The sequence below is a fragment of the Scyliorhinus torazame genome, chromosome 8, assembly GCF_047496885.1.
Source record: "Scyliorhinus torazame isolate Kashiwa2021f chromosome 8, sScyTor2.1, whole genome shotgun sequence".
Taxonomy (NCBI): Eukaryota; Metazoa; Chordata; class Chondrichthyes; order Carcharhiniformes; family Scyliorhinidae; genus Scyliorhinus; species Scyliorhinus torazame.
This window is the reverse complement of record NC_092714.1, coordinates 13,477,291-13,497,276: the sequence shown is the minus strand read 5'-3', so window position 1 is coordinate 13,497,276 and position 19,986 is coordinate 13,477,291. Positions and strand designations below refer to the sequence as shown.

Below are 19,986 nucleotides of genomic sequence, written 5' to 3'. Positions count from 1 at the left end.
TTACCTCCACAAACTTGCCCATGTGATATCAATAACTCTTTCAGGTCAGTTTGTTTTTCCTCTGGAAGGTAACTCAACAATTTATCCCAATTTTTAAGAACATCCTCGTTTTCCAATTTAATTTGAGATATGTCAAATTCCAAGTCATCTGGATTTGGTTTGTCACTTTGAGTTAGAATCATTAAACCCTCCTCCTTTTTCTCTCCTTCCCTTTCAAAGTACCTTTTAAGCATATTCACACGAGACACTCGGTGAGTCTTCCTTCCATCTGGTGTTTTTACCACATAATTCACCTCACTTAATTTGCTTTCAATCTGATAAGGTCCACAAAACCTTGCTTTTAAAGGTTCACCTACCACTGGTAATAACACTAAAACTTTATCCCCACTGGCAAAACTACGAACTTTGGATTTCTTGTCCGCTACCCGTTTCATCACATTTTGTGCAACTTTAAAATGTTGTCTAGCCAATTCACCTGCTCTATTTAATCGTTCTCTAAAATTTGACATATAATCCAATAATGTAATTTCTGATTTCTCACTCACCAATTTTTCTTGAATCACTTTAAGTGGTCCTCTTACCTCATGACCAAAAATTTGTTCAAAAGGACTAAATTTGGTTGACTCATTAGGTGCATCCCTAATTGCAAACAGTACGAATGGAATTCCTTTATCCCAATCCTCTGGATAATCTTTACAATAAGCCCTCAACATTGTCTTTAATGTCTGATGCCGCCTTTCTAGCGCTCCCTGCGATTCTGGATGGTACGTAGTTGATTTAAATTGTTTTATTCCTCAGCTATCTATAACTTCATTGAATAACCGTGAGGTAAAATTCGATCCTTGATCCGACTGAATTTCTGTGGATAGTCCATATCTAGTAAAGAATTTAAGTAACTCATCCACAATCTTTTTAGCTGTAATATTACGTACTGGAATGGTCTCTGGAAACCTAGTAGACACATCCATTATCGTCAAAAGATATTGATTCCCACTTTTCGTTTTCGGATGCGGTCTTACGCAATCAATTAGGACTCTTGTAAAAGGTTCCTCAAATGCTGGAATGGGTATTAAGGGTGCTGGTTTTATCACTGCTTGAAGTTTCCCTATCACTTCACATGTGTGACATGATTGACAAAATTTAACTACATCTTTATGTAGTCCAGGCCAATAAAAATGTTTTTGGATTTTAGCTTGAGTTTTCCTTATTCCCAAATGACCTCCCACTGGTACCTCATGTGCAACTCGCAACACCTCCTTTCTATACCCTACCGGCAATACTACTTGATGAACTTCTGCCCACTTTTCATCCGCCTGCATATGTAAACGGCTCCATTTTCTCATCAAGACATTACTTTTACGGAAATAACACTCTGGTATACATGCAGATTCCTCTTCCGTGTATGCTTTTTGATACATCCGTTTTATTTCTACACCTTTCTGTTGTAACTCCGCCAATTTTCCTGAACTGAAAATATCCGCCTCATCCTCCACCTGTTCTTGTTCTTTTTCAACCATCTGATCAAAAATCGTTTCTGATAATTGCACTTCAACTTCATCTTCACTCTTTGATTTCTCCTCTTGTCTTAACCTGTGACTTTGCGACCTTGTTACTGCACTATCCGGAAAAATCCCAGGATATTCGCCCTTCAACACTTCAGTTATCTGACTTTGCACTGGCTTATCAACTACAGTAGGCATCACTCCCACCTGCGATCCAGCTATATCATTACCTAAGATAAACTATATTCCTGGACAAGATAGTTTATCTATTACTCCTACTACCACTTCACCACTCTTCACTGGACTTTCCAACCTTACCTTATAAAATTGAACACTACTCCTCTCACCCTGAATTCCACATATTATCACCTTTATTGCCAACATTCTTCCCAAACGACATAACTCCTCATGTCTTACCATTAAAGATTGACTACCTCCCGTATTTCTTAAAATTGTGACTTCTTTACCTGCTCCTCCTGATACACATGAGTAAACTTTACCCACACAAGTAAATTCTTTAAAGAGATCTGGCACCTTCTTATCAATCACCTCTTGATCAGGCTGCACAATCTTTTGCACCTCCTTCGCTTCCCTTGGGCTTTCCTTTACCACTTTAACAAACCCCACTGTCTTATCCTGTTTTCCCACATCTGTCTTCCCAGTGCTTTTCTTGAACCACCAACACGGTGACTTTACATGGCCTAGATTATTACAGTGAAAACATTTGAAACTTTTCATGTCTCTTCCACCCTCCTGGATTTCTTTTTTAATCTGAGGTACACTCTCCTTATTATCTCCCATCAGATCACCTTTACCGTTACCACTTGAGTATTTCTCATGTCCCCAGTTTCTATCCCTCACAGGCTGGAACTGATGTCGGAAATCAAGCTTTGGTTCATGAACTAATTCCTAATCATCTGCCATTTCTGCTGCTAGTCTCGCAGTTGTAACCCTCTGTTCTTCCACATGAATTCTCACTGCATCGGGAATTGAATTTTTAAACTCCTTCAAAGGTATAATTTCTCTGAGAGCTTCATACGTTTGGTCTATTCTCAAAGCCCTTATCCACCTATCAAAATTACTCTGTTTGAGCCTTTCAAACTCCATGTATGTTTGACCAAATTCTTTCTAAATTTCGAAACCTTTGTCTGTAAGCTTCAGGCACTAGCTCATATGCACCTAAGATGGATTTTTTCACCTCCTCATACGTCCCAGATACGTCCTCTGGTAGTGATGCAAACACTTCACTAGCCCCACCTACCAGCTTTGTTTGAATCAGTAATACCCACATGTCGTGTGGCCATTTCATTTGTTTAGCTCCCTTCTCAAATGAAATGAAAAAGGCTTCTACCTCCTTCTCGTCAAACCTTGGCAATATTTGGACATATTTAAATAGATCCCCACCAAGCCTTCGACTATGACGCTCTTTCTCATAATCCTCATCACTATCATCCAACTGGATGTTTCCATTTACGTCTGCCAATTTTAACTGACTGTCATGTTTCATGGCCATTTTCTGAAGTTCAAACTCTCTCTCTTTATCTTTTTCCCTGATCTGTATATCCCTTCTCTTTCTTTTTGTTCTGCTAGGGCTATTCCTTCTTTTCTCCTTTCTTCTCCCTCCTTTTCTTTTTCCTCTCCCTCTCTTTCTTTTTCCCCTCTTTCGTATTCAAGCTGCTTTAATTCTTTCTCATGTTCCATTTGTTTAATTTGTAACTGAATTTTTGCCATTTCCAATGAGTCCAACTGTATCTCAGTCAACTTTAAATGCTTAACCACCGCCATAATTACCTAATCTTTTCACATTTTTCCAGGTAATGTTAACTGCAATGTTTTTGCCAAATCTAACAGTCTGCTTTTAGTCTGTCCGTAAGGTACTGCGTGTGACCGTCGCCACCCCTAAAAGTTTCAGAGCCTCTGAAAGAGCCATTTTCCACAACACATCCCCGCTTAAACTAGAATACCACACCTGATAAGTAACCACAATATGTTTTAAAGCAAAACAATGTTTATTCTATGAACTCAAGTTAACCTTTTCAAAACATACAGTGAACAGCTTAGCAACCATTAATTCAAATACAACCCCCAAAGACTACAACACTAAGTAATCCTTTAAGCTTTCCTTTTAACATCCATATGACTGAAAAGCAAAACATTTAACAGAAGCATATCAGGTTAAAGTCAATACTGAAATCATTTATAATTCTGAATTCACCAAATGATCAAGAGATAGTCTTTTCATGGCAGAGAGAACAGCAGTACAGCTGCTGTGTCTGGCTTTAGCTCCAACACTGAAAACTAAACTAAAACACACCCTGCAGCAAACAGCCTAAAATGAAAGAAAAAGCTGACAGACAGCCCAGCTCCACCCACACTCTGACATCACTGATAAACACCCATTTCCTGAAGGTACATTTTTTAAGCACCCATTTCTTAAAGGTACTCTCACATGACAGTTTTCAAGTTAAATGTTTTTCCTTTCAGCTTCTTGTGGGTCTGTGCACCAGAGCACTTCTCATCTGAATATCTGTCAGCCTAGGTTTCTGGGGAGTTCGAAGCTCGGAGCGAAAAACTGTCTGTGAGTGGTGTGAACACAAAGAATGAAATGAAAACAAATGAAAGATTTGCATTTAAGTAGCACCTTTAATGACATCAGGATGTCCAAAGGAAATTTGCCAGCCAATTCTCCCTGATCACCATGAAATTTTCTAAGTGCCTGATGCTCGATCAATAACTCCAGGAGCGAGATTGGATGACAATTGAAGGCTTTATTGGATTAGATGTTTTCCCCAGCAGCGCAGGTACAGAATGCAGCTGCTAGGGAGACACAGACTCTTATACTCCGCCTTACTGGGCGGAACCAGCAGGCAGGCTTCACCAATGATATTGCTGTCTCAGGTACCTCCCACACCAATGGTCTTAAAGCATCGTCCTGGGCACCGTAATACCCCTAATACCGACTACCACATTCACCCCCTGTTAAAAAAAAGAGTCCGGCGGGGGTGATGGTCTCGGGTTATACACTGGTAGAGGTTGAGGTTATGGTGGTACCCGGTAGACATTACTACAGTGTTTTGCCTCGTTACATATCGCAACTATTTACAGTATTTATTTACATTCAAAATGAAGCAATTAGTCGGTCGGGGGCCCTGGTCATCCTCTGCGATCGTCGCAGTTTCAGCGGTGATGCAGGCGCCGGCTCGGGCATCCGTGACTCCAGCAGAGTGGTTTAGGCTTCTTCGGCAGCTTCATCACCCCTCGATGGCACCGGTGGGAGGACCGATCCACCTGGGAAGGGGGCGGCTGTGGGGTGTGCCGGTGGGAGGGAGGGTGGGGTTGGTGGGGGGGTGGGTGGCGACCCAGCGGGCGGCAGGTCCCGTAGGGAGAACGTATCCTGTCGGCCGTTGGGATATGCCCCGTAGGCGTATTGAGGGTTAGCGTGAAAGAGGTGGACCCTCTCGACCAATGGGTCCGACTTGTGCGCCCGCACGTGTTTGCGGAGCAGGATGGGTCCAGGAGCTGCCAGCCAGGTTGGGAGCGAGGTCCTGGAGGAGGACTTCCTAGTGAAGACAAGGAGACGTTCGTGAGGTGTTTGGTTGGTCGTGGGACATAGCAGTGATTGGATGGCGTGGAGAGCATCCGGGAGGACCTCCTGCCAGCGGGAGACTAGGAGATTCCTGGACCGTAGGACCAGTAGGACGGTCTTCCAGACCGTTCTGTTCTCCCTCTCTACCTGTTCATTTCCCCAGGGGTTGTAACTGGTCGTCCTGCTCAAGGCAATGCCCTTGCTGAGCAAGAATTGATGCAGTTCGTCGCTCATAAAGGAGGACCCCCTATCGCTGTGTCTATAGGCGAGGAAACCAAACAGTGCAAAGATACTGTGGAGGGCTTTTATGACGGTGGCTGCGGTCATGTCGGGGCAGGGGATGGCGAATGGGAACCGGGAGTACTAGTCAATCACGTTCAGGAAGTACGTGTTGCTATCAGTGGAGGGGAAGGGCCCTTTGAAGTTCATACTGAGGCGTTCAAAGGGACGGGAAGCCTTTATCAGGTGCGCTTTCTCTGGCCTGTGGAAGTGTGGCTTGCACTCCGCGCAGATTTGGCAGTTCCTGGTGGTGGTCCTGACCTCCTCGATGGAGTAGGGCAGGTTGCGGGTCTTAATGAAATGGAAGAATCGAGTGACCCCCGGGTGGCAGAGGTCCTCGTGGAGGGCCCGGAGTCGGTCCACTTATGCGTTGGCACATGTGCCGCGGGATAGGGCATCAGGAGGCTCGTTTAGCTTCCCGGGACGATACAAGATCTCATAGTTGCAGGTGGAGAGCTCGATCCTCCACCGTAAGATCTTATCGTTCTTTATCTTGCCCTGCTGTGCATTATCGACCATGAAAGCAACCGACCGTTGGTCAGTGAGGAGAGTGAATCTCCTGCCGGCCAGGTAATGCCTCCAGTACCGCATAGCTTCTACTATGGCCTCGGCCTCCTTTTCAACTGAGGAATGATGGATTTCTGAAGCGTGGAGTATGCGTGAGAAGAAGGCCACGGGTCTGCCCGCTTGGTTGAGGGTGGCCGCCAGAGCTACGTCGGACGTGTTGCTCTCGACTTGGAAGAGAAGGGATTCATCGATTGCGTGCATCGTGGCCTTTGCAATGTCCGCTTTGATGTGGCTGAAGGCCTGGCGGGCCTCTGCCGACAGGGGAAAAACCATGGATTGAATTAGTGGGTGGGCCTTGTCCGCATAGCTGGGGACCCACTGGGCATTATATGAAAAAAATCCCAGGCAGCGCTTCAGGGCCTTGGAGCTGTGGGGGAGGGGAAACTCCATGCGTTCGGGATCTGGGCCTATAACTCCATCATGCACTACGTAGCCGAGGATGGCTAGACGGTCGGTGCTTAACACACATTTGTCCTTGTTGTAGGTTAGATTAAGGATTTTTGCGGTATGGAGGAATTTTCGGAGGTTGGTGTCATGGTCCTGCTGGTCATGGCCGCAGATGGTGACGTTATCGAGGTACGGAAATGGGGCCCGCAAACCGTGCCCGTCAACCATTCGGTCCATCTCCCGTTGGAAGACCGAGACTCCATCTGTGACACCGAAGGGAACCGTTAGGAAGTGGTGGAGCCGCCCATCTGCTTCGAATGCAGTGTATTTGCGGTCGCTAGGGCGGATGGGGAACTGGTGGTGGGCGGAATTTAGATCCACCGTGGAAAAGACCTTGTATTGTGCAATCTGATTGACCAGATCAGATATGCGGGGGAGAGGGTACGCGTCGAGCTGTGTACACGTGTTGATGGTCTGACTATAATCGATGACCATCCTATGCTTCTCCCCGGTCTTTACAACCACTACTTGAGCTCTCCAGGGACTGTTGCTAGCCTCGATAACACCTTCCTTCAGTAACCGCTGGACTTCCGACCTAATGAAGGTCCGGTCCTGGGCACTGTACCGTCTGCTCCTGGTGGCGACGGTTTGCAATTGGGGGTAAGGTTCGCAAAAAGGGAAGCCGGATCGACCTTGAGGGTCGTGCGGCTGCAGACAGTGAGGGCCGCCGATTTTAAAAGTTAAACTCTGGAGGTTACTTGGAAATCTAACCCTAGGAGCGTGGCAGCGCAGAGGTGAGTGAGTACGTAGAGACGGAAATTTTTTAATTCCCTTTCCTGGACCGTGAGGTTCGCTACGCAGAACCCTTTGATCTCCAAGTGAGACCCGGAGGCCAGGGAGATTTTTTGATTCACTGGGTGGATGGGAAGAGAACAGCGCCTTACCGTGTTGGGGTGTATGAAGCTCTCTGTCCACCCGGAGTCGATCAGGCAGGATGTTTTATGCCCGTTGATGAGCACGGTTGTCGTCACGGTCGAGAGCGTTCGGGGCCGAGACTGGTCCAGGGTCACCGAGGCAAGTCGTGGCAGAAGTTGGAGGTTTTCCTCGGGCGGTGTGTGGTCATCCGAACCGGGGTCCTGAGACTCCAGCCAAGATGGCGGCGCCCACTGGTCGCACATGGCTGGGGGGGTGCAAGACAGCGGCGCCCTTCTGTCACACGTGGTCCCCGGAGAACAAGATGGCGGCGCCCGGGGCCCGCACGTGGCTCTGGAACAGGAAGATGGCGGCGCCCGCTGGCTGCACGTGGCTCGTGGAGACTGCGGCGACCGCCCGGGCCTGGCATACCGCCATGAAATGGCCCTTTTTGCCGCGCCCTTTGCAGGTGGAGGAGCAGGCTGGGCAGCGCTGCCTGGGGTGCTTGGCTTTCTCACAAAAATAGCAGCGGGGCCCCCGGAGCTGCCTGGTAGTCGCGCAGCACAAGCTTGTGGGGGGATGGGGGATGCATCGGAGTCGGCCGCGGGGGGGTTCCATGCTGTCCAAGGGGCCGCCGCGCGGTCGGGTACGTAAGCGCGGGCGTTTCGGGAGGCCACATCCAGGGAGCTAGCAAGGGCCCGTGCTTCCTTGAGGCCTAGTGTCTCTTTTTCTAGCAGCCGCTGGCAGATTTGGGAGGGCAGCATACCTGCAACGAATGCATCCCGGATCAAAAGTTCTGTGTGGTCGCTGGCTGAAACTTGCCGGCAGTCACAGTTCCTACCTAGTACCAGGAGCGGGCGGTAGAATTCATCCAGCGATTCCCCCGGGATTTGTCGCCTCGTCGCTAGCAGATGTCGGCCGTAGACCTGGTTCACTGGGCGAATATAGTGTCCTTTCAGCAGGGTCATTGCGGCCTCGAAATCGTCCGCATCCTCGATGAGGTTGTAGATCTCTGGCCTCACCCTCGAGTGGAGAACTTGCAGTTTCTGGTCCTCCATAGGTTCAGTTGTGGCCGTCCTGAGGTACCCTTGGAAGCACGCCAGCCAGTGTTTGAAGGTTGCCGCTGCGTTTGCCGCGTGGGGGCTGAGTTGCAGACACTCCGGCTTGATTCGGAGCTCCATTCTTTTAAATCTAGTCCAATAAATTGATGCTCGATCAATAACTCCAGGAGCGAGATTGGATGACAATTGAAGGCTTTATTGGACTAGATGTTTCCCCCAGCAGCGCAGGTACAAAATGCAGCTGCTGGGGAGACACAGGCTCTTATACTCCGCCTTACTGGGCGGAACCAGCAGGCAGGCTTCACCAATGATATTGCTGTCTCAGGTACCTCCCACACCAATGGTCTTACAGCATCGACCTGGGTACCGTAATACCCCTAATACCGACTACCACAGTGCCTTGCTATCGCATCTTTAATAATAGCTTCGAACATTTTTCCTATGGCAAGTGTGAGGCTAACTGGCCTGTAGTTTCCTGCTTTCTGTCTCCCTTCATTTTTGAAATGAAGGAGTTGCATTTACTACTTTCCAAGCTAATGGAGTATTTCCTGAATCTAAGGAATTCCAGAAAATTAAAACCAACACACCAACTATCTCACTTGCCACTGCTTTAAGACCATAGGATGGAGCGAACAGGACTTGGCCGGTTGTCAGTCGCAACTCCAACAATTTGTTCAGTAGCACTTGCCTGGTGATTGTAATTTTCCTGAGTTCCTCCCTAACATCCATTTCCTGATTTACAGCTGTTTCTGGGATGTTACTTCTATCCTCTACAGTGAATGCTGATGAAAAACACATCTGCCATCTCCTTATTTTCCATTATTAATTCACCAGACTCACTTGCTATAGGACCAATGCTCACGTTCTTAATTCTTTCCTTCTTAAAATATCTGTCTCAACTCTTACTATCTGTCTTTATGTTCCCAGCTAGCTTTCTGTCATATTCTAGTTTTTCCCTCCCTTATTAATCTTTTGGTCATTTTTTTTTGTTATTTTTTATATTCTGTCCAATCTTCTGATCTGCCTCCCAGCCTTGCACCATTTTATGCTGTTTCTTTAAGTTTGATACTGCCTTTAACTTTTTGAGGGTGGTACCGTGCCACAGCGTTTGGCTTGTGTCACTGTCTGTGCGGAGTCTGCACGTTCTTCCCGTGTCTGCGTGGGTTTCCTCCGGGTGCTCCAGTTTCCTCCCACAAGTCCCGAAAGACGGCTGTTAAATTCTCCCTCCGTGTACCCGAACAGGCGCCGGAGTGTGGCGACTGGGGGATTTTCACAGTAACTTCATTGCAGTGTTAATGTAAGCCTACTTGTGACAATAAAGATCATTATTATTATTATTATTATTATTATTATTATTAATAAGCTTTTTTGGGTGATAAAGCTGGAAAAAGCCTCCTTCCCCGAACACTCTCAGTTACCCAACTCCCAGCACTCTTGTTCAAAGTCACACTCCAGCTCCAAGTCACACTGAGGATTTTATTCATATACCCTGAAATTGAATACTTAGCTCAGCCTGGGTGTGGTAAACCACTGTGTTCTGATATTAGAGGTTGTACGGTAGAACCTGCACTACAGGTTCACCTGTGGCCCCTGCACACTAGCTCCGCCCAGGAGGCGGGGTATAAATATGCGTGGCCTCCAGCTCGCAGCCATTTCGGCAGCTGCTGTGGGAGGCCACGCATCTGATACTAATAAAGTCTCGGTTTGGATTCAACTTCGTCTCCAGTCAAATTGATCGTGCCTCACTGGGTATAGGAAAACACAGTTTACGCTTGTTTCCTTAATTAACGAACTTCAACTGCTCTCCAGTGGAGAGCTTGTACATCCCTTCTTAAGCCTGGATGCAGTTCAGAATTGAAACACAGATTGTCAGTTAGATGTTAAATACTAAATACAAACAACATGAGACTTTAAAAAAATATATTTTTATTCTCCTTTTTCACATTTTCTCCCAAATTTACACCCACCAACAATAAACAATAATCAGCAACAAATATGTCAATCCTCATATCAATAACAACGATCCCATCCTCCCACCAAACCCCAAACATTAGCCCGCATGTTCACACAAACAAATGACAAAAAGGAATCAGGGATCACCCATAGTCACCATTAACACACACCCTCCCCCCAACCCTCCCACCCTCCAGCCCCCCTAACTAATGTTCGATGTTATCCAGTTCTTGAATGTGCATAATGAATAATGCCCATGAATTGTAGAACCCCTCCATCCTTCCCCTCAGTTCAAACTTAAGCTTCTCAAGAGTCAAGAATTCCAACAGGGTCCTCCGCCACGCCCGGGCACAGGGTGGAGAGGCTGCTCTCCATCCCAATAGGAAAACAACATGAGACTTGTCGAAACATCTTTGGTCACTTGTCCAGTATGAGGTGTTAAGAAGCGATGGATTTTGGACCATTTCACGTTGTGGAGCATTAACAGCACTACAGAGCAGTTGTGCCAAATGGCCTGTTTCTGTTTAGTGGATACTAAGATTTTCCCTTTACACCAAATACCAGAGGAAATGACACAAACGGAAATTCATTCTGGCAGTGTGCACCACTTCTGCTTTCCTAATTTTCCATTGTAAAATAACCCATGATTTTATTGGTGGGAGAGTTAAATATTGGGATTATATTGGACTGCAGATTGTCCTTGTTATTTCTCTGTTGGGAAAAAGCCGGGCCGTGGTTCCCCGGAACGTTCTCACATCACGTGCTCAGCTGGGGCATTTTGTCAGTATCTCTCCTGGAAGAGTGCTGCCCTTTCTCTCCTGGGACAGTGTGGGGTGTGAACGGTGCTCACTACCCCTGCTGGGATCAGGGGGACCAACCCTTGTGAAAACTAATCAAAGGATCAGAGAATCCCTACAGCGCAGAAGGAGGCCATTCGGCCCATCGAGTCTGCACCGACCCTCCGAAAGTGCACCGCATCGAGCCCCACGCCCCCACTCCATCCCCGTATCCCAGTAACCCCACCTAAGCTTTTAGCAGCTAACCTGCACAGGCACTTTGACGGGGCTGGGCAGGGTGGTGCTGGTGCCTGTGAACGATTGGCTGTGAGAGAGGGGAAAGGGTGGGGAGCGGGATGTTGTTTAGCACGAGTGCAGGGCTTTGAGACCACAATAGCAAGGGAGGGTGGCTAAAAATCAACTAAAAATTATAACTTGTCTTTTTGAGTTCATCACTGCTGTCCACCTGCAGTCCCGCTCGAATCACTCAAACTCACCCCGGAGACTCCCAGGATTAGTCTCCCAAAGGCTGTCCTGGAAAATACAGGAGGAAAGGGGCGCTGGACAAGCAGTCAAAATAAGGAAACATCCCTTAAACTATCAGACATTTGGACAATGAAAGGTTGCAGATTATCCCCCCCCCCCCCCCCCCTTGGCCCGTGTGCAATGTTGGGAGCTGTGACAGGATAAAAAAGGAAAGCGCTCTTTTTGTCTAGACATGCTGCACTGTTGCTTGCTCTCTGCTGGTGTCGGTATCGACGGGCTCCCACTTATCCCCAGTAACGCACTCAGACGACCAGTTCACTTGTCAGCCCAGACGTTCAGTCTTAGCAGCTATTTGACTGTGGGGGCATCGCATTCACCAACAGTCCTGCCCTCACCCGATTCTGGCATTTGGGCACTGGGACTGCTCTACTTTCCCTTTGAAAATCCCCCCCCCCCCCCCCCCCCCTCTCTCTCTCTCTCTCTCTCTCTCTCAACCAGTGTCAATCGCAGTGTTCCTGAGCTCAACAAACACTGCCTAGGCCAACAATCAAACCTGGAACCTTTCTGCCCTCACGGGATAACGGCTTCAACAGACAAATGTCCAGGCCGGAGCGGCTTTATGATTTTAAAAGTCGAAAACTGATGAGTAGGATTTTTACGTCGAAACTGATTTATTACTGGAAAAGGGAGATGAAGTCCAAAATTAACCAGACTTTACAAAAATTGAAGTGAAACAAGAACGATGTCAAAATAACTGTTTGGAAACTTTCTTCGTCAAGAGTTTCTGAAAGGCATGCAGGAATGATTATGAGAAGGGATTTGAATCCAGGATTAATTGTCAGATCGGGATGAAGGGTTGGAGAGCTATTAATATCAAAAATATTCCTAATAAAGAAATAAATATTTGCATTTATATAGAGCCATTCATGACCTCAGGACATCCCAAATGTTTTACAGTCAATGAAGCAATTTGGAAGTGTTGTCATTGTTGTAACGTAGCGGATGTGGCTGAAATTCTTTGCAAAGCCAGCTCGCACGAGTGGCAATAAGATACGGAATGATAAACTGTTTCAGTGATGCTCTTCCTTGTGGGCTGGGGTATCCACCTGAGTGGGGAGCTGGGGTCTAGGCTAAACCTCTCTCTCGAGTGCCTTCCAACAGTGCAGCACTCCTTCAACCTGTCCAAACCTTTCAACTCAACCCCCACCCTGTCCAAATCTTTAAACTCAACCCCCACCCTGTCCAAATCTTTAAACTCAACCCCCACCCTGTCCAAATCTTTAAACTCAACCCCCACCCTGTCCAAATCTTTAAACTCAACCCCCACCCTGTCCAAATCTTTAAACACAACCCCCACCCTGTCCAAATCTTTAAACTCAACCCCCACCCTGTCCAAATCTTTAAATTCATCCCCCACCCTGTTCAAATCTTGAACCTCAATACACATCCAATCATCCGAGCATAACACCGTAAGATGTACGAGCTGAAGTAGGCCATTCAGCCCATCGAGTCTACTCCACCATTCCATGAGATCATGGCTGATCTGATCTGATCTGATACAAAAAAAAATAATCCTCAACTCCACTTGCCCGCCTTAACCCCATAACCCTTGATACCATTACTGATTAAAAATCTGTCTGTCTCAACCTTGAACATACTTAGCGACCCAGCCTCAACACTCTCTACGGTAAATAATTCCACAGGTTCATTACCCTCTAAAAGAATAAATTCCACCTCACCTCTGCCTTAAATGGCTGATCCCTTTATCTGAGGTTATGCCCTCTGCTCTTAGGTTTCCCACAAAGGGACACAGCCTTTCTGCATCTACCCTATAAAGCCCCCTGAGAACCCTTCAAATACAACCCACACCCTGTCCACACTCTGAACCAACCCCACATCCTGTCCAAACCTCGAAACTAACTGCTCGCACTGTCCAAAGCTCTACAATTGGCTTTGAGCATGGCACCTGACAATCCACTGGCCTAGTCATCTGAAAGACCTTCATGATGAATACCATCATAATCTGATTTTTGGTAAAACAAGGTTTCTCTCATTTCTGGAAATTATGACTTGTCCAATTTGAACAGCCAATCAGCCTGTTTTTTAAAAAGAGGTCCACTGACACTGATACCTTTTCATCGCAAACATTGATACAATCAACAAACCTCATCCTCTGAGGAGCAGCAGCAAATCAACAATCAGACAGAAAACTTACTTTCTGTACATTTTAGTTTATTGCTAAGGATGTTAGCGACCTGACTTTAATATTTTTGCAACTTAGTACTTTGTACTTACTGCTGTGTCTGCAAAGCATGCTGTACCTGTCCTGGGAGTGTTTGATGAGGACAGTGTAGAGGGAGCTTTACTCTGTATCTAACCCCGTGCTGTACCTGTCCTGGGAGTGTTTGATGGGGACAGTGTAGTGGGAGCTTTATTCCGTATCTAACCCTGTGCTGTACCTGTCCTGGGAGTATTTGACAGGGACAGTGTAAAGGGAGCTTTACTCTGTATCTATCCCCGTGCTGTACCTGTCCTGGGAGTGTTTGATGGGGACAGCGTAGAGGGCACTTAACTCTGTATTTAACCCTGTGCTGTACCTGTCCTGGGAGTGTTTGATGGGGACAGTGTAGAGGGAGCTTTACTCTGTATCTAAACCTGTGCTGTACCTGTCCTGGGAGTGTTTGATGAGGACAGTGTAGAGGGAGCTTTACTCTGTATCTAACCCTGTGCTGTACCTGTCCTGGGAGTGTTTGATGGGGACAGTGTAGAGGGAGTTTTACTCTGTATCTAACCCCGTGCTGTACCTGTCCTGGGAGTGTTTGATGGGGACAGTGTAGAGGGAGCTTTATTCCGTATCTAACCCCGTGCTGTACCTGTCCTAGGAGTGTTTGATGGGGACAGTGTGGAGGGACTTTACTCTGTATCTAACCCCGTGCTGTACCTGTCCTGGGAGTGTTTGATGAGGACAGTGTAGAGGGAGCTTTACTCTGTATCTAATCCCATGCTGTACCTGTCCTGGGAGTGTTTGATGGGGACAGTGTAGAGGGAGCTTTACTCTGCATCTGACCCTGTGCTGTATCTATCCTGGGAGTGTTTGATGGGAACAGTATAGAGGGAGCTTTACTCTATATCTAACCCATTGCTGTTCCTGTCCTGGGGGTGTTTGATGGGGAAGTGTACAGGGAGCGTTATCCTGTATCTAACCCCGATCTGTAATGTCCTGGGAATGCTTGAAGGAACAGGACACTGGACTGATTAGGAATGAAAGAACAAACGCATTAATATGGCCCCATTTCAGATTTCGGGAAACCTCTAGTGCTCAATAGCTGATGCAGTTGTTTTGAAATGTAACCTCTATTATAATGTAATCCAGAGATAGTGAAAGTCAGGCTAGGTAATCAGAGAGTGAGCAATGATGATAGAGCTGTTCTACTGTAGGAGGCAGAACCTTCAAGTGAGGAGATCAGAAAGTTGCTGCAGCAAAACATGCCCATAACAGAATAAGGTTTGGGAGCGCTGTGACAACTGGCAGCCCTCAGGCTGTCCGGGTTCCAGTTTTAAATAAATGAATAAATAATCTTTATTGGCACAAGTAGGCTTACATTAACACTGCAATAAAGTTACTGTGAAAATCCCCTTGTCGCCACACTCTGGCGCCTGTTCGGGTACACAGAGGGAGAATTCAGAATTCTCAGCTGGTACGGGATCTTTTACCCAAGTATCGATGGGATTCTGACTAAACATTGCTCTTTCTCTTGTTTCAATTGCAGCGCACAAGCAGTTTTGGGAGCTTCGACCGATTCAGACATCACCCACACGCACCAAAAACGGAGGAGAAAGCTGACACCAGTGTATGTGTTCTCATGGTTAGGTCAAGGTCTCAGAGTGTGAATGGAGTGATCACTCTGCACCATTTCAGGCTGGGGGGCACCGTGTCTCATGCTCAACAGCTGACCTGTCCTTCAAATATTTGCTGCTTCTCTCTTACCTTCCCTGTCTGTGTGTATGTATTTCACACTCTCTGTGTTCTTCACTTCCTGGGTTCATCTGTACTGTATCAAACCTTCTTCATATTTCTTGCTCATCCTGACTCTGTTTCTCTGCCTCTGCCTAGATCTGATGTGGAGATGCCGGCGTTGGACTGGGATGGGCCCAGTAAGAAGTCTTACAACACCAGGTTAAAGTCCAACAGGTTGGTTTCAAATCACTAGCTTTCGGAGCACTGCTCCTTCCACTGCTGATTCGCCTGAGGGAGGAGCTGTGCTCCGAAAGTTAGTGATTTGAAACAAACCTGTTGGATTTAACCTGGCGTTGTAAGACTTCGTACTCTGCCTCGATCGTTCCCTGTATCACGTATTCCGTCTCCCTAACTCAGTATGAACAAACCTCTTCCACCATCTCCCTAACCCTGAGTATTAACATCTATCTCCCACTGTCATCCGACACATTTGTTTTCTTCTACTTTTTTTCCATTGTTTGCGTTTGTCTCTGTCTATATGTGTGTGTGTATGTGAGTGAGTGTGTGATAGGGTGTGTGAGTGTGTATGTGTGTGAATGTGAGTGGGTTCTGTGAGTGTATCTGTGATTGTGTGTGTGTTTGTGAGTGAGTGTGTGTGTGTTTGTGTGTGAGTGTGAGGATGTGTGTATGTGTGTGTGTTTGTGTGTGAGTGTGAGGATGTGTGTATGTGTGTGTGTGTGTGAGGATGTGTGTATGTGTGGCTGTTCTTCTTTTGAATAAAATTAAGAAACAGCACCTTCACGTCTGTTGAGGGAACCGAGATCTCAACATAATTGGTTCACTTTTTGGGATTTCATGTGAATTAAACACCTTTTGCCAAGAGCAGCAGCCAGACAGGGACTGGAACCCTGGTCCCTCAGATTAAAAGTTTGATGCTTTATCGCCTTAGCAACCGGGACAAACATTTCCCTCAACTCCTCATGGTTCTTTTGCTAGTTAGTTTAAATCATCCCTCCTGCCAGGTTTTTCCCCTATATATTTTACCAAATACATTAATAATTTCTAACGCCTTGATTAAATCTCCCCATAATCTTCTCCTTTCCTAAGGAGAAGCTCTTCCAGTCTCTGTTTTATTGGAGTCGTTTTTTTCTGAAAACATGGTAGAGATTCATGTAACGGCCGGACCAGGCCAGGTGAAGGTAGTCGGCGTCCTTTGGTGAATGATAGCTGTCACTGAGACCACGGTTGGAATTTACCGGCTGTTTACACGGGTGGAATATTCCGGTCCCATCGATGGCGCACGGGTTTCCTGGCGATGAGGGGGGCCACCAAATATCCCGCCCCAAATTCCAGTTTTATTATGCAAATTTGTTTTGCTCACTGCCGTGGGGGAGTTTGGACCGATGATCCCAGAGCATGAGCCTTGGCCTTGGACTCCTAGTCCAGTGACCACACCACTACACCACTGATTTCCGCAGGAGCCTGGAGACTCCAGGATAATCCTGCAGGGCTGTCGATCCTAGTACCCGAGGGTGATTTGACTGAACGAGTCGTGCCCAATGTCAAGTAAGATAATGATCAGGAGCAGGCATCCCATCTAATTCCGCGATCGAGAGAAACTGAGGCAAATTGTAGCAGCTGGTGGTTGCGATCGAACGGAAACGTATCTAAGTGTCATTTGTGGAGGGTTTTGCTGGGAGTTTCCAGTCAGCCCTGTTGGCGAGTTCACCACCGCTCTCTAACCACAGTCACTTTTTTAGGCCCTAGGGAGATTCTTTCCCCCCAGGCTAGCCGACACTTAGAATTATTTCCACCACTGGGAGCTGAACCGGAACAGCTCCCCAGAGATCGGGCCCCCATTTTGAAAGAGCGCCCTGATGTCTAAGTGAGCTTGTGGGTCCCCAACAACCCCCCCCCACCCATGGACAATGTCACCGCCCCCCCCCCCCCCCCCCATGCACATGGGCAGTACCCATGACCTTCTCAAAATGCTGCCCCCGCACCTCACTGAAGATGCAGCCGAGTGAGGGACCGAGGAGGAAGATCAGTATCTCCCAATTGGCACCCGGTGCGACCTCAGAATCCCAGATCCCAGAATGGTAGCAGCACAGAAGGGGGCCATTCAGTCCATCGCATCTGTGCTGGCTCTCCGAAGGATAAATTCCATCGAGTGCCACTCTCCGCCTTTGACCATTAACCCTGCGCATTCTTTCTGTTCGAATAATTATTCAATTCCCTCTTGAATACCTGGAATGAACCAACCCCTAGCACGCTGCCAAGCAGCGCTTTTCAGATCTTAGCCATTTGCTACTTCATTCCTTCACAGGGTGTGGGCATCTTGGCCAGGGCATGATTTTTATTGCCCATTCCCCCTTGAGAAGGTGGTGTTGATCCGCCTTCTTGACTTGCTGTCGTCGTGCATGAAAAGGCCACCATTGCTTCTTTTGCCAATCCCGGGCACTCTTGCTCTCGATTTTTCCACCAACGGGAACAATTCTGTGATGTGCTTTGGGGACATCCGGGGGTCATTCCGGGTGCTATAAAATGCAAGTTCTTGATTTAACGTCTCATGGTGAAATTTCTTTCTGGGTGGAAGCAGCGGTTAAAGAGGCGACTTGAGCTTTTCTATTGTAAGCATGCTGCCAGTGAGGATGGAACCCGAAGAGTAACAAGGCGTTTCTTTTGCTCTGGTAGAATGTCGAAGCTGAACAGGAGGCTGCTGGGGACCAGAGTCCTGGCAAGTGCGGACAGAACGCGAGCGGCCTGGGGAAAACCATGCGAGCCATTTCCAAAACCATGAGGAAAAGAATGGCCCGCAAATACGCCAAAGCTCTGTCGGAGGAGATGGTACGTTTCAACGCTTCTGCACTGTGCTCGTCCCAACCTGGTCATGGAATAACCGCTGTCTAATTCAGGCGATAATACCTTTAATGAGCAACAGCACAGTCCCCACCAATTAACATGGCAGGATTTAAAAGGAAATATATTCACAGGCCTCACCCATTCACACTAATATCACTTTGAAAGTTGCTGGTTATAACACCTCCAGTACCCTGCTAGAGGCTGAAGCAATTGAATTTATTGACAAGCTTTCTCTCCTTTCAGGTGCACTGAATGGAGGAACAAACATAACTGGGCGGCACAGTGGCCCAGTGGTTAGCACTGTGGCTTCACAGCGCCAGGGACCCGGGTTCGATTCCCGGCTTGGGTCACTGTCTGTGCGGAGTCTGCACGTCCTCCCCGTGCCTGCGTGGGTTTCCTCCGGGGGCTCCGGTTTCCTCCCACAGTCCAAAGACGTGCTTGTTGGATGAATTGGACATTCTGAATTCTCCCTCTGTGTACCCGAACAGGCGCCGGAGTGTGGCGACCAGGGGCTTTTCACGGTAACTTCATTGCAGTGTTAATGTAAGCCGACTTGTGACAATAAAGATTATTATTATTATAAAAGCAAACGAAAAACGAAAAACAAATGCTGTGGACGCTGGAAATCTGAAACATAAGTAGAAAGGGCTGGAAAAACGCAACAGCTCTGGCACCATCTATAGCGTGAGAAACAGTTAATGGCAGGATTTTACACTCAACAACCACCCCCCCCCCCCACACGACGTGATTTGAGGAGACCCACCATTGGACAGGGGCTGAATCTTCCGATCCCACCTCTATTAACAGGTTTTCCTGTACACCGCCGAGGACCCCCAGGCAGTGAGGGGTGGGGGTCGCCATCGGTGGGACCAGATGAGCCGCCGGCGGGAACGGCCGGAGTATTTCGGCCAACGTTTCGAGTCCATGGCCGGGATTCCCCACTGCGAGTCTTTCCAGCATTTCCCGTTTTCATTTTATCGCAACTTTTCAATGTTCAGTCACGTTTTATATGCTAAATCCCTTCTAACTTTAATTCCGACTTAAACTTGTTGAACATTGGTTAGACCGCACTGGTACTGCACGCGGTGCTAGTTTCCATGTGACAAAATGAATATTGGCGCACTAGTGAAGATGCACCAAAAGATTTACAAGAATGATAACGTGTCATGATACTTATCACGATTAGGCTGACTGGAAAATAGGGGATGGAGAGGCTGAGGGGTGACCTGATTGAGATCTTGAAAATTATGAGATTTGATCGGATTAACACAACAGAGGAAGTTTCCATTTGTACAGGAGATCATAAAGGATATAGGCACGAATAAATCCAATCGGGGATTCAGTAGAAGCGCCTTTACCCAGGGAGTGCTGAACGTACCAAGATAGGGAGTGCTTGAGGTACAGATGCACTCTGATGTGTTAGGCAGGTTGGTTCGATGTGGACTGCACTTCATGCAGGGAAGTTAGAAACAGACGTCTAACACAGGATACGATCCAACACTGTTTTATTTAACTAGATGAACTGCTGTACATATTCAGCTGTGGGTCGACACGATACTGATCTGACTAGTGACCTTGTAGTAGCCTGACAAGACTTACTAGCTACCGCATGGTGTTTGTGTTTGCTAGCTCAGTAGCTGGGTCCCGAGAGAGCGGG

At 47.3% G+C, this 19,986-nt stretch overlaps 1 protein-coding gene across 2 annotated transcripts in view; it reads left to right on the top strand.

Annotated features, from left to right (window-relative positions):
* Positions 1 to 19,986, top strand: part of LOC140427652 (SAM domain-containing protein SAMSN-1-like) — a 154,281-nt gene that overhangs the window by 117,507 nt on the left and 16,788 nt on the right. For both annotated transcript variants that reach the window (XM_072513105.1, XM_072513104.1), the window contains exons 7-8: positions 15,280 to 15,360; positions 18,162 to 18,314. In XM_072513105.1, coding sequence (XP_072369206.1) covers positions 15,280 to 15,360; positions 18,162 to 18,314 — 234 coding nt within the window. The remainder of the gene's footprint in view (positions 1 to 15,279; positions 15,361 to 18,161; positions 18,315 to 19,986) is intronic.